The 15,143-nt window shown below is 48.2% G+C and overlaps 1 protein-coding gene across 11 annotated transcripts in view; it reads left to right on the top strand.

Moving 5' to 3' along the window:
- The window catches only part of PXYLP1 (2-phosphoxylose phosphatase 1), a 64,384-nt gene that overhangs the window by 32,599 nt on the left and 16,642 nt on the right, over positions 1–15,143 (top strand). Inside the window, exons 1-2 of one of the 11 annotated variants that reach the window (XM_055295235.2) lie at positions 9,838–9,942; positions 11,634–11,797. The exons of 9 other annotated variants lie outside the window; for them this stretch is intronic. In XM_055295235.2, the coding sequence (XP_055151210.2) occupies positions 11,746–11,797 (52 nt within the window). In that variant the 5' untranslated portion in view covers positions 9,838–9,942; positions 11,634–11,745. Of the gene's footprint in view, positions 1–9,837; positions 9,943–11,016; positions 11,045–11,633; positions 11,798–15,143 lie in introns of those variants that run through there. One more of the 11 variants, XM_055295236.2, reaches the window with a different exon arrangement.

Below are 15,143 nucleotides of genomic sequence, written 5' to 3'. Positions count from 1 at the left end.
TGCTAATAGTCTTTAATAAAAATAATTCCATTTATGTTTTCAAGTCTTTAATGTTTTGTGTTTGGAAGGTGAAACATTCTGAAATTCCTGATGTTTGAACTGTAGAAGGGAACAGGCAAGGCATAGATATTTTTGGTTATTGTAGTTAAAATACATACAAGTGGAAAAATAACTTCAAATTAAAGGACTCCTTTAGTGCAGCAAGGAAAGACTGTCAGGATGTGAAGACTTAGAAATCATGAGTTGTATTTCTGCCTTTTATGCTCATTTGTAGTCATTGACTTCCCTCCTTGGCCCTTGCATTTTCTTAATGCTGATTTTGTGCTCATTTCTCCATGTTCTGACCGCCATTCCCAAAACGGTGGTGTGACAGGAGCACGCAGGCTCTAGAATCATAATTTGAATGTCAGCTTCCCTGCTAAGTGGCTGTGTGTCCTATTCCTTCTTCTGTAAAATAGAGTTAATTATTGCGGTTTTGCAAGGTTGCTGTGAGAACGGAGATATGGGAAAACCCTTGGCTCATGGAAGCATAGCCAACATAAACCTTTTAAGCAAACCAGCTCAGAGTTCCGTCATAGTGCACCATCATCAGAAACCAGGGCTCCTGGTTTTCCAGAAGTTTCCAGACTTTACGTTACTTCAGCCACTTGGTGGGGGAAGCTTTTGAAATAGATCACGCATGTATGTGTTCTTAATCAGAGTGCGTTGGCCATGATGGGGTTAATTTATACTGAGCACATGGCACGCATATCTGGGGTTTCCCTCCTGGTCAGGGCCCCGATTGGCCAGAGCAAAGTCAAAGGGAATGCTGAAGGTGAACTGGAGATTCAGATTCCCAGTGGGTAAAGAGGAAGAGAGGAGGGCTAACCTGCAAAAATGAGAGTGAGGGTTGTCGTCAATATCTGAAGGGCCCTTTCTGCAAGAGGAGGTGAACATGGAGACACATTTCAGTTAAGCATATGGTAGAACTTCCTGAAAGTCAGTGCCATGCAGAGGTGGAATGGATGGTGTGTTCTCCGTCACCGGAGTCTACAAACTCTGGAGGGCTGCTCTTTGAAGAGTAAAGTATTGGACAGGTCATTGAGTCTGATCCCATTTAAAGTCTCTTTAAACTCTGAGGTTTTGTGAATTTTATCTTTTCTCGTTGATCCAGTGCCATGAGTATGTGATACTTTGTTCTTTAGCAAATGTTCTTTAGTTTCCACTGTGTGTTAGGCCCCAGGCTGAGAGTTTAATCCCTCAAGGGCCCCAGGGAGCTCTTTGTCCAGTGGAGAAGAATCACAAGCCGACACCCTGGAATACCAGGTGCTGTGTGCTGGGACAGGTAAGAGGCAGCAGCACAGCGGGGTCAGAAAGAACGTGGGCTCTGGATTCAGACTGCCTGGATCAAATCCTTGTCCTGCCACTTACCAGCTATGTGACCTCAGGCAACTTCTTTACCCTCTCTGTGCCATGGTTTCCCCATCTGTAAAATGGGGACAATGACAGTTTGTATTTCATAGGGTTGGCAAAGGATTCAGCGAACTAATATTTATAAAACACCCGGAACAGTACCTGGCACATAGTAATCACTACGTATGTGTTTGTTAAACAAATGAATTAGAGATCGTTTATGGAAGGGTAGTGTGAGAGACTAGAGTACAGGAACCCAATCCAGCTTGGAGTTGGGGAAGACCCCCTAAAAGAGGTGGCATCTGAGTTCATCCTTTAAAGAAAGCAGGAATGGTCAAGGAGGCAGCTGAGTACAGGTGCTCCTGGCCAAATGTGCAAAGGCAGAGTGAGAGAGAGCAGGCCTGTGTGAGTAACCTGTAGGTAGCTGTGAAGTTGGAATGAAGTCTGGGGCCTACCTCCTATCACTACACTATTCCTGAGGCTGTGAGGAGCCACTGAAGCAAGGAAGACACTGTCAGATTTGTGTCTTGGAAAGACTACAGTCCAGTACCTTGTTTTCCAAAGCACCTTCATCAGAACACCCTGGGAAGCTTGTCAAAATGCATGTTCCAAAACCAAAAAAAAAAAAAAGCACATTTTGTGCCCTTCCTTACAGAATCAGAATCTTGGTGGTAGCGGAACCCAGAAATCTGCATCTTTAACAAACTCCCTGGGTGAGTCTAATGCACACAAAATCTAAGAACTGCCAATCCAGAGGCTGGTGAAAAAGGGTGATGCTGGGAGGCACCTCAGAGGCTGTTTTGCTCATCTAGTAGCAAGCTGAGTGATGCCCCAATGAAGGTATTGACCCTGAAAGGAAGAAGCAAAACCAGGAGACATCATGGTGGTTCTGTGGAACTCTAGCTAATTGGGTGGTGTCGTGGGGCTAGGATGATGGGGTCGGGGGGACTCTACCATGGCACCCAGGAGTCTGGCTCCGGGAGTTCAGTAGACACTTCATTCATGGATGCATTCATTCACGTAAATGTCTCATTTCCTTCTGGGATAAGTCTGCCATAGGTGCAAGTAAATTCTCAGAACACAGACTGGGAAGTCAGCCATGCAGGGCTGTCGGCTCCCTGGTCTGAAGGGGGAGGCCAAGGGAAAGTGCTCAGAGCAAGAAGGAACGTGGGACAGGACCTAGGCAGCAGGACAAGCTGGGGCAGAGCAGGAAGGAGACCAGGCTGGGAGGAGTCATTGAAGGGCATGGACATCATTGGAGGTAGCCAGCGGGCCCAGTGGATGCAATGTCCTGCCTAAGAGTGGACCTGAGGGTCTGAGGCCTATGAGAGACCCTGTCAGAAGCCACCTTCTGGGGACTTTGTATTCCCTGCTGGGGAAGCCCTGGTGTCCGGAGGACCAGGGTTCCTTGGAGCCGTGGGAGCTGCTCCAGACCAACAGCCTGTGAACTTGTTTTGTTTGGCCCATCCCCTGTTTTTAGATTTTTAAATTTATTTACCAATGTTTTAAAACTAGGCAATTTCATGTAAACTTCCAGCTCCTCTTTGAAAAACCAGACTCTGCAGCAACCTGAGGCCCACAGTGCATTACAAGGACCGCCGGCAGGAGCCGGGCAGCTGAGTCGGGAGCTGCCTCCCTGGGCTGGGGGAGTGCTGTCTTGGTCGCCACAGTGCCCACCTGACTAGTTCCTGTCAGCTTCTGAATTTGTGCCCTGTGATGCAGATGGAAGAGAGAGCCAAAAGAAAATCTGGGCAGATAGAGGACAAGGGGCCACGAAGGAGATAGAACAGCAGTAGCCACGGGGTGGCCTGCGGATAGGAGTGGTCTAGAAGCTAAGGGGGCAACCTACTTAGAAGTTCTCACGTTGGGAGCTGAGGAGGCCCCACTTAGCCAGCTCTGTGTGTGTGAGAGAGGGAGAGACAGAGGGAGAGAGGGAGAGACGGGGGGAGAGAGGGAAAGATGAGGGGGAGAGGGGGAGAGACGGCGTGGGGAGAGAGGGAGAGACGGCGGGGGGGGAGAGAGGGAGAGACGGCGGAGGGGGAGAGAGGGAGAGACGGCGGAGGGGGAGAGAGGGAGAGACGGCGGAGGGGGAGAGAGGGAGAGACGGCGGAGGGGGAGAGAGGGAGAGACGGCGGTGGGGGGAGAGAGGGAGAGACGGCGGTGGGGGGAGAGAGGGAGAGACGGCGGTGGGGGGAGAGAGGGAGAGACGGCGGAGGGGGAGAGAGGGAGAGACGGCGGAGGGGGAGAGAGGGAGAGACGGCGGAGGGGGAGAGAGGGAGAGACGGCGGGGGGGGAGAGAGGGAGAGACGGCGGGAGGGGGGAAAGGGAGAGACGGCTGTGGGGGGAGAGAGGGAGAGACGGCGTGGGGAGAGAGGGAGAGACGGCGGTGGGGGGAGAGAGGGAGAGACGGCGGTGGGGGAGAGAGGGAGAGATGGCGGAGGGGGAGAGAGGGAGAGACGGCGGTGGGGGGAGAGAGGGAGAGACGGCGGTGGGGGGAGAGAGGAAGAGACGGCGGAGGGGGAGAGAGGGAGAGACGGCGGAGGGGGAGAGAGGGAGAGACGGCGGAGGGGGAGAGAGGGAGAGACGGCGGAGGGGGAGAGAGGGAGAGACGGCGGAGGGGGAGAGAGGGAGAGACGGCGGGGGGGGAGAGAGGGAGAGACGGCGGGAGGGGGGAAAGGGAGAGACGGCTGTGGGGGGAGAGAGGGAGAGACGGCGTGGGGAGAGAGGGAGAGACGGCGGGGGGGGAGAGAGGGAGAGACGGCGGGGGGGGAGAGAGGGAGAGACGGCGGGAGGGGGGAAAGGGAGAGACGGCTGTGGGGGGAGAGAGGGAGAGACGGCGTGGGGAGAGAGGGAGAGACGGCGGTGGGGGGAGAGAGGGAAAGAGCATGCATGTGTTTTCGATAGTTTCCCTGGGAACTCTCCTACCTGCAGAGCTATCATGTTTCCTGTGGCCCCGATCCCCTATATCCCCTCCCTTTTTCTGTGCTGCTTTCAGTCTGATATCTGCTAAGAAAGAAAATAACAATGCTTGATAGAACAGTGTGTACATTAACATAGAACTGCCTCTGAGTAGGCAAGCAAGGAGCCCCGACAGGTGCCAGGGTGCTGTGACACCTTCCTCGGTGGTTCAGACCCTTGTGTCCCCAGTCCTGCTCACTCTTTTAGATGGCCATTAGCATTTGTGGTTTCGACTCTTTGCAGGGACCCCTGAGATCTGTAGTATATAGTGATAGTGATTCTGCTGAGGCACACATCTGGATGAAAGTAGCGGGAAGTGAGCTGCTCGGCTGCTGAGGAAGCCACGTCCTGCCACACAGCCAGGGGAGGTGGTCGTCCCCTGTTCTTTGTCCTGTGTACGTTCAGTGGAGAAAAGCACAGAGTGGTATTTTTGAATCTGGGGATGCGTGAAAATCTCAGTATGCTTCTTGGAGAAGGTTTGGGGATGCAAGCCCTTAGAATGCCCAGGGTCTACCATACTGCGTCCTCTATTCTAAAAGCCTCAATGTGCTTCCTCCTAGGCTTTTATTTTGTTCAGCTGGAGACAAAAAGTATGAGAAATTGAAAGTGAAGGTTTACATTGTTAACCTAAGAGTTCTGTCGTATCGCCATCTCTTCATTGTGACCAAAGTTTTAAATTCTGTATTTTTTATTAATTTTGGTCCTTTTCTTAAAGATTTTACTTTCTGTTTGATTTCTGGGAGTTTTAATTTTGCTTTTCCTCAGAATGCTTTATGTCCAGTTGCCACATAGAGTTAAATATCTGCAGGTGAAAAAAAAAATACCATAGATGAGTGACAAAATTAAATCTGACAAATAAGCTATTGTCACAATTTCTTAAGCTCATGCTGTAGATGCATTGGAGTGGGAAGGTGAGAGTGTCATGTAGCAGGTTCTTCTGCAAGCTGAGAATGGACACATTTATGTCTGTGGGTCATTTCTAGTTTTCTTTCAGGGTGGAGCTAGGTAATGACCTCCCTCCCTCCGTCTGTCTCCCTCCCTCCCTCTGTCCCTCTCTGTCTCCCTCCCTTTCCCTCTCTCCCTCCCTTCCTTTCTCCCTTCTTCCCTTTTTTCTTCTTAGTTCCTTATCTTAAAGAAGTTCTCATCAATAATTAGATGAGGGGATAGAGATATCTGTTTAAAGATGTTTACTGCAGCATCATTTGTAATAGGAAACAAAGGAGAAGGCAACCAACATGTACAACAGTAAATACCCCATTACCTCATGATCACTTAGACATGTCTCTATTGACTTGGAAGGTTGTGCATAATATATTAAATTTAAAAAATGGTACCTTTATATGGGGGTGGGTGTGGGGGAGAGAGAGAGAGAGAGTGAGTGTATGTGTCTTGAGTCAGCAAGAACAAATACTAGCTAGTTAGTAAAAATAGAAAGCATTAGTAGAAGTATTCAGTGAATTCAGGAGAGTGCCTGGAGATCTCCAGGATCCACTGAAGAGATGAACAGAATAGAAAGCCACAGGATTTATGTGGCTGTACCCACTGCAGGGAGAGTGCGAGCCCAGCTGGAGTCTGATAGCCAGAGTGTGCGCCCGCTGAGCCAAGCCACCCAGCGCAGACCCCACTCACTCCCTGTTGTCTTGGCAACAGGGCTTTGGCCCCATGCTGATGACATTAAAAGGAGGAAGCCGACCTTGAAATGAAGTGAGTGCTGATCAGAGGCAGAGCCCTGTCATGTACTAGCAGCCCCACCTCACAAGAGGGAAGGAAGAGGCTGATCTAAAAGAAGCTACAAGGGCAGAATCTGAATCCTGTACACGAGGGTGAAGTAGGGCGGGCACCTGGGAGGGAGCTCTGGGACTGCCTCACCATCGTGCCCTCACTACCATCCTGCCCTCCTGCCAGTGTGGCTGTCATACACACTGCAGATGCACTCTGTGCCTCAGAGCTGTAGCTCAGGGGTGAGCTCAGCTGAGAGAGAATGGGGAGGTGGCTGGGATGCATGGCCCCTCTCTAGGATTTATCTGGCTGGAGCTTCAGCATCACATCTTGCCTCTCTGCCTTTCTCTTTTCCCTGTGTCATCCAAGGGGCTGGACTCCACTGGCCAGGGGTCTGTCCGTCCACATGGGGCAACTCTTGTGGGATGTCCACATGCCTGAGAGTGCAGGCCCCACCCTGGGCCACATTCTCTCTTTCCTTGAGGTGGCCTCCCCAAAGCCCCTCGCCTGCCTGGCTATGTCTTTTGAGCCTGTACACAGAAGGCAGACCACCCACCCACTCTCAAGGACAGGTTGCTGGTTTGGTGGCCTCAGTGGGTTGCAGACTTTTGAGACACAGGAAACTTATTTGCTCCTCTTGGGGAGGGAGAACAATGTCCTTGGGCCTGAGTAACCATCCGTCACCATTCCCACCGGAGCAGGGACAGAAGCACATGTTTAGCCTCTGACAGGGCACATATATACTCAAATACTAAAATATTCCTTGTGGGGTTCTCTGGGTGGTAGGATTTATGGGTGATTTTCCTTTTCTTTTTATACTTTAGTGTTGAGTGACTATTTTAGGTTGAACTCATGTTTTTTATGAAGCCTAAATACCCCTTTTTATTTTGAAAAAAGAAAATATGTTCATCTCTTCTTGAGTGTTGAAATTGAAAACCTGTTTCCAGGTACATTGGGTTCTTAGCCTGAACCCGTGGACTTCTGCGTTGTCCCATGGGGTTTCAGGGGTCCTGTAAACCCCCAGAAGTCAAATTCACAAGACTGTGTTCACATCGTCTTTCAGAGATGAGGATCAATCATTTTCATCAGATTCTCAAAGATGAGGGTCATAACCTTCATGACCCAAAAAGGTTAAGGAGACAGGTTCTTTTCATGGTTGTTTTTGGAGGCCTGTCCTGGAAATCTCTTATTTCCAGTTTCTGTCTTGAGTGTGTGGTGATTTGGAGTCTGGTGTTGGCATCATCTAATCCAATGGCCCTGTTAGGGTAAGGCCAGTTACCAGCAGCTCCCAGAAGAGTGTAGGGTTTCCCGACTCCTCTGGGAGGCTGCAACTGGGGCTCAAGCCCAGGCCACAGGGGGAGACCCCATGCCCAAGCAATGGGTGGACTTAGGTCCCAGAGGCAAATGTCAGAGGAAAGGGTCAGAGAGGGAGGAGATAGAGCTTGCAAATAGCCCAGGGAGCAGAGCTCCAGGCTGATAGGATGTGCCCAGCCCTGAACTCTGCTGGAGTTCTCCGGCTCCCTGAATGCTACCAGCCGTATCAGAAGCACTTAATAAATTCTTACCTAATGTGGTTCACCATGAGGCAACATTAAGAATGAGGAAAACAAGAAAGGTTGGTGTATTGCAGCTCAAAGTGGATAGATCAAAATGGGAAAAGCAGATTCAACTGTTTGATCAATCTCATTTATGTAAAACCAAGTGTCTCAAAGTCTACAAATGTGGGCTTGACTTTTCCCATTTCACCTGTATAACATGATTCCCACTCCAGCCTTTAAAAGCAGATGATGAGAGGCAGATAACAACTGTGGGCTCTTCGCTGGGGTTCTGGTTTTCATTTGACAGTTACAATACACTTTTAAAATTCAGTACAGGTTAGAGACAGGGTGGGCATTTAAGATAATTTAGTGGGTTGAGGAGCACTAAGGGAATTGTGGGAACTGACAGAGCATGTCATTATTCCTTGGCAGACCAGTGAAGGAGAGATAATTCAAGAGCCTTTTGGTTTATTTGGGGGAGGAAATTGGAGAAATTAGGTGGCAGGAGTGGGGGTGTTTTAGCTTATGAGGAAGCGCTATCTCAGATAAGCTGAATGTATTTAAGGGAGCCAGAAAAGCTGCTAAAATTGGAGTGGCCGAGAGGAGAAGGGAGATTGGATGGTTGTGCTTTTGTGAAGGGATGGACACAGGGGTTTTTTTTTTTTTTTTTTTTTTTTTTTTTTTTTGTGAGACGGAGTCTTGCTGTGTCACCCAGGCTGGAGTGCAGTGGCGCGATCTCCGCTCACTGCAAGCTCCGCCTCCCGGGTTCACGCCATTCTCCTGCCTCAGCCTCGCCGAGTAGCTGGGACTACAGGCGCCCGCCACCACGCCCGGCTAATTTTTTGTATTTTTTTTAGTAGAGACGGGGTTTCACCGTGGTCTCGATCTCCTGTCCTCGTGATCCGCCCGCCTCGGCCTCCCAAAGTGCTGGGATTACAAGCGTGAGCCACCGCGCCCGACCAGGACACAGGGGTTTGATATCCTTTCCAGATCCCAAGTTGAAGGGAGCACCGAGCCTGCAAGAAACAGGAATAATCATATCCAGGGGATGGATGTAGAAAATAGCATCATTCATTCATTCATTTATAAGATGAGGTCTCACTCTGTCACCCAGGCTGGAATACAGTAGTATGATCAGGGCTCACTGCAGCCCCGAACTCCTGAGCTCAAGCGATCCTCCTGCCTCAGGCCCCCGAGTAGCTGGAACTCTAGGCATGCACCACCACATCCCGCTCACTTTTTAAACATTGAAAATAGTATTTCTTGATTCCTTACCAGAATCCATTCACAGGTGGTATCTCATCATCATCATTGCCACCCTGATCTGTAGGTATCATCACCTTCATTTGACAGATGAAGGAAATGAGGCACAGAGAGGCAGGGATACTTGCCCCAGGTCACACAGCTAGGAGGTAACAGAGCCAGGACATGAACTCACATCTTTGTAATACTATAGCTCATTTGCAGCCCCCAGCCCCAGGCTACCTTCCTGCATTCAGAACCATGGTAGCAGGGGCAACTGAGGACAGATGTCAGTGGAGTTCCAAGGAAAAAGTGACTGTAGTCCCCTAAGGAAGTGACTAGCGTATGCAGTCACATATGCAGGTAGATTTCTGTCCTTGGCCCTATCCCAGGGCCTTGGTATAGGGAGGTGACCTGGATATCAGGGAGGTTGGCTTGACACCCTAGGGGAAAGAAACTGGTGTGTCCTTGTGCAAGTCAAAGTAACTCCCAGATAATGAGCTGGCAGCAGATGCTCGGCTATAACTTTATCTGCTGCCCCTATGGCTGTTGAGTTTCAGGGATAACTAAGGTTCCCTGAGGTTCAAAGGCCAGACAGGGGTTTTTGGCCTAGCAGCCTGTGCTGTTATGATCTGACTCTGACCCTGGCCTTTTCCCTCCTTTTTTCTATTCCATGGGGACCATCAATGGAATAAACAAAAATCAAAATGAGCAAATCATCATTAGATGAAACATGTCTCTCTAGACAAGTTTCTAGTGTTCGCTACTAACCCAAGTCTAGTTGATTAGGTCGTGTTTTGCTTAAAGCTGTTATTGACCACTCCTGGGCTCTCTAGAGGGGCAGAACTAATGGAATATATATACGTATATATATATATATGTACATATATATATACGTACATATATATATAGTATATATATATGTATTTTTTTTTATAAAGGGGAGTTTATTAAGTATTAACTCACATGATCACAAGGTCCCACAATAGGCCGTCTGCAGGCTGAGGAGCAAGGAGAGCCAGTCTAAGTTCCAAAACTGAAGAACTTGGATCCGATGTTCAAGGGCAGGATGCATCCAGCATGGGAGAAAGATGTAGGTTGGGAGGCTAGGCCAGCCTCTCTATTGATATTTTTCTGCCTGGTTATATTCCAGCTGCATTGGCAGCTGGTCAGATTATGCCCACCCAGATGTAGGGTGGGTCTGCCTTTCCCAGCCCACTGACTCAAATGTTAATCTTCTTTGGCAACACACTCACAGACACACCAAGGAGCAATACTTTGTGTTCTTCAACCCAATCAAGTTGACACCCAGTATTAACCATCACATCTGGTAACTTCCCAATATTTCTTTTATATCCATATCTTCACTGCATCGTTTCCATACCTGCACCCCCAACCAGCAACCAGTGAGTGCAGGCGGCCCCGTGCCTGAGAAGGCTATTTTCTCCTTATGGTCCATGTGCTTTCTCCCCACCTTTTCTTATTTAATGTCTGACTGTCCCCCACAACTGGATTGTAAACCCGGTGAGGGCAGAGACCTTGTCCATTTTATTCTCTGAAGAATCCCCAGCATGTGCTCCATACATGTTGGATGGCCAGATGGACAAATGCATAAATACCAAGCTTAGTGGGTGAGCAGGCCCAGGCTTACAGGCTGCAGGACCTTAGGTAACTCCCTTGACCTGCCTCTACCTAAGGTCTACTGTCTGGCTGATGGTTACTCTTCCTAGGTTGAGATCCAAAGCTGGGAAAAGCAGAGAGGATCAGTTTGGCTTGCATCCTAGCTATAGCTATGGGAATGTTTACTAGTAATACATACGGAGTCATCCACTGTGCGTTTGGGAGATGGGGTGGGGAAGGGTGGTGGGGAGGGAGCCTGCATGGGACAGCATCTGGTTGTTTTACTCATGATTCTAAGAAATTTGTTGGTTGCTTTTGAGAGTGAGGGTCCCAAGGAGGTGCTTTAGAGGTCGTGTTCTCTGCCATTTCTTTGAAATTGAGACCTTGTCGGCATTGTTACACATGCAGGTTGTAGATGTGTGGACAGGATGAAAGTGATCGTAGATGAGATGAGCAGAGAACGCCGCCATAAAAGAGAGGCTTATTTCCAAAGGTAGCTTATGGAAATTTGCCCTCCTACTTGGTAACCACACCGCAGAGAAATTGCATGCCCGTTGGTACAGAGTTAATCATCAGTAAAAGATATCTCGTATCCTGTTATTCATGTTGGTCCTGGTGGCACAGTGGCCCCAGGGCACTCATTTAGATTCATGGGTTTTCCCATTTACATAATGAAACTCGTTATCCTTCCATCTATTTATCTGCCCACTATTCTTTCTGATGCCCCCACAACCTCTTTCTCTTGCCCTGTGACATTTGAGCTGCTGTCATCTGCCTGAGGTCAGCAGAGTTTCTAATTGTCCCACAGGACAGCTAGAGGCACGGGGGGCCTGGGCAAAGCCTGCTGGGAGGAGTAGTGTCCTGGAGCAGTGTCTGCCCCCAGCCCCTGGGTCTGTCCCTCAGCTCCCTTTATCTAGACGATCAGGGCAAGCCTCAAGAGCTGATGTGGTGAGTAGCACAGCACCAGGGCAGAGGCAGCCTGCAGCCCAGGGTCTGCTCCTCCAGGCCCCTTCCCAGCCTTCCTCCTGGAGCTCGGCCTGCACATCGACCCAGGCCTTACGGGACCCAAGGCGTATCCTGAGCCAGCTTGCTCACCCTCATCTGCCATGTTTGGCTGTGTTTCACGGCCTCCTCTCTGCTCCTCTCCTCTTCCCCTCCACACAGCCAGCTTCATCAGCCTTTCAGACCCAGCTAGGTGTCTCCTCTGGGAAGCCTGTTTGGATGCCCCTCACCCCACACTGGTTCGGCAACCCTCAGTGCTCCACATGAGGAGTCAATGAGATATTTCATCAAAAGCATGGAGCACGGCGTCTGGCCCAGTTCAGCAGGTATTTTTGGAAGACCTATCCTCTGTCAGTCAGCGAGGGATATAAATGTGAAAGAGGCACACTCCCAGCCCTCTGGATGTTTGGGATGGCAGGGTGACAAACTGGGACACCCCTGCTTGCATATACTATGCTGTGAGCCATGACGGCAGCAGGAACTGGGTAGGCTCATAGAAGAGGATGTGGGAACTGGGGATTCAGGGTGGGCTTCCTGGAGGAGGTGACCCTAGGATCAGTTACAGTGTTGGCCAGATTTCGGGAGCAGAGGGTGAGAGTAGAGTTGCCAGCAAACAGTGGAACATAGGTGAGAAACCTCCTGTGGGGTGGGGCGGCTCAGAGCAGCTCAGAACAGTGAGAACCAAGTTGGGATTGGGGTCAAGATGGAGCGGGGGAGACTTCTCCTCACAGCTTCTTTGCGTCAGGACCTGTTTTGAATGCCTGGTATTGGGAAGGCCCCTTGTGAACTGATGCTATGTCCTGATGACTCAGGGAGGCACAAATAGTACAGGATGATCTCACACTCTGGACTAGTAGACAAAGTTGACAGGCCCAGATACCAGAGGAAGCAGCAGATAAAATCTTTCTGGACAGAAGGTCTCATTCTGATCTTTATCTGTAGTTTTCAAACCACTGCTTCCTTGGGTCATGGGTGGGTCATTTGCACCCAACCGCCATGGTTCCCAAATGGCAGCCACAACAGGCCTCACCCCGGGTGCTTACAGATGAACTAGCAAACTGTGGGCACTCTAGGACACCCACTGTCCTCACCTGTGCCCCTCCATTTCTGTGTCACTCATATTATCCTGTCTTCTTAGCTGCTTCTCTCCCTGGCCCATACTCCAAGGGAGTGTGCCCACAGGCATGGCCAAGGGGCCAGGACTTGGTAGATTTCACAAAAGAGCAGAATCAAGGACTGAGCCAGCCAGAAGGGCCAGGTCACTAAGAGACTGCCTTAGCACTTTTCTATATTTCCATGCTCTTGTGCTAATCCCCCTGTAGTGAATTCCCTCTGAACACCTGGGCTGTGTTAGCCATCCTAGCACCTTCCAACTACTGGAAAGAAAGTGGCCCTAGGAACAACCAAAGGGCTAATGTTGGGTGGGTGAATCACCAGTTCTGTATCTCTGTGATTGTTGTTTTGGTAACACAAGTAATGAAGGGAAATATGTTCATTGTAAAAAAAAAAAAAATGCATACCTAGGCAGCATAGAAATACAGAAATATATATTTCTATACATATAGAATACATTAACATATGCTTACCATAAATATATATGCAGTCACGTACCACATAATGACTTCCATCAACAACAGAACACATATATGACAGTGGTGCCATATTATAATACCATATTTTTACTGTATTCTTTCTAAGTCGAGATATGTTTAGATACACAAATACTTCCCATTGTGTTACAACTGCTTACAACATTCAGTGCAGTAACATGCAGTTCAGGTTTGTAGCTTAGGAGTGGCAGGCTGACCAAATAGCCTGGGTGTGTAGAAAGCTCTATCATCTAGGTTTGTGTAAGTGCACTCTATGATGTTTACACTATGACAAAATTGCCTAAGGGCCATTTTTCAGTGCATCCCCATTGTTACGCAACACATGACTGTACGTATATGTGTGTGCGAATATATGAAACAAGTAAAAATACTTTTTCACACCCCATTCCATCCTTTCCCAGAGGAAAACCACTGCTGTGTTATGATGGGTAACCTTCTAGACATTTTTTCTTTGCATTTACGTAATAAACAAATCCCTGTATATTTATGCATTTATGGTTTGTTTTTTTTCTTTACACAGAGAGGATTATATCAGTATACAGTGACTTGGTGTATTCACTTCACTTAATTTATTTTGATTTTTTTTCCTTTCTTTTTAACTGGGATAGAACATTTCACAGTAGGGACATAACATTCTGTTCTGCTAGAGATGGATATTTAGGTTATTTCTCTTTTTTGTTATTACAAACAGCACTGCAGGGAATCTCTTTGGCCATACATTTTTGTGCGTGGGCATCACTATCTTTATAGATACAGAATGGATTCCAAGGCGTAGAATAACGAGATCGGGGGTAGTGCACATATACCATTTTGATGGCTACTGCCAAACACTCCTGAAAGGTGCCAGTTTCCACCCTCCCCTATGATGTTTGGAAGTGTCAAGTTCCTCACACCCTTCCCAATATTGAGTGTTATCATTAGAACATGATTTTCCAGTTTGATGAGGAAAAATTACTAATATAGTCCACTGTTTGATTTATTTTTCTTTAATTATGAATAAACTTAATTATGAAAAACAGTATCACATTGTTGTTTTATCTGTATCTAATTATGAATAAACTTAAGCATCTCTTCATGTGTTTATTGGCCATTGGTATTTATTTTTCTGCGATTAGCCTGTTCATATCCTTTAATGATTTTTCAGGTGTAGGGGCTCTTATAGACTTTGGATATTAATCATTTGTCTGTTAGGTTAGTTGCAAATATTTTTCTCTCAGTGTGTTGCCTTTTGTCTTTGTTTAGGGCATCTGTTTGCCAAAGGGAAGTTTTAAATATTTATGTAGAAGAATTTGTAGAAGTAATTAGGGAATTTACATTGATTTAGGCTGGTGGTTAGTCCCTGTTTTAGCTATTGTTCGTGTGCATATGTAGATATTATGGTGATTAATAAATCTTTTAGAAGTTAAAAAGATCTATGAGCACACTTATTTTCATGTGTTTCCCTCAAAGGGCGGATGCTGAAAGTATGACTATTACTGTCTTGGGAGTTCTAGAGGATCTGTGATGCTACAAAGACATTCCCTAGGCATGGAGAGATTAGGGACCACTGAGACAGAAGCTGTTCATGAGGGATAGATGGCTGGGCAGCCCCACATTTCCATTCTTACAGATTAGCATCCAAAAGAAAAAGAGCACCTCTTCTAGAGTCTATATATCACCCATCTCAAGGAAAGGGAGTCCAGTTGCCCCATTACTATCGTTATTGACTCTGGTCACATGTCCACCCCTGCCAGGGGGTGGGGACACTGTGATTGACAGTCCAGCCTGACCACACATGGTGGCGAAGGGTTAGCTCACTAATGGAATGAGGGTGGTAGATGGACAAGCACACAGATTGCAGGACCCACACATGCCACCCCGAAGACAGTGGCAGGGAAGCTGGCCTGAAGTCAAGGAGTAAGCGTGAGACAGGCTTTCACCCACCACACATGCCTTGGTCCTTGGCTTTCTTCTGTAAAGTGCTCTCATGGGTTAAATGAGCGACTCTGAAGGCCCACGAAGCATAAAGCAGATGATGATAAATGGGGTATGTCAGACACCCACATCTGGCACCTAGCAGGTC

Source organism: Symphalangus syndactylus, chromosome 10 (genome assembly GCF_028878055.3).
Source record: "Symphalangus syndactylus isolate Jambi chromosome 10, NHGRI_mSymSyn1-v2.1_pri, whole genome shotgun sequence".
Taxonomy (NCBI): Eukaryota; Metazoa; Chordata; class Mammalia; order Primates; family Hylobatidae; genus Symphalangus; species Symphalangus syndactylus.
This window is presented reverse-complemented; position numbering and strand designations above follow the sequence as displayed.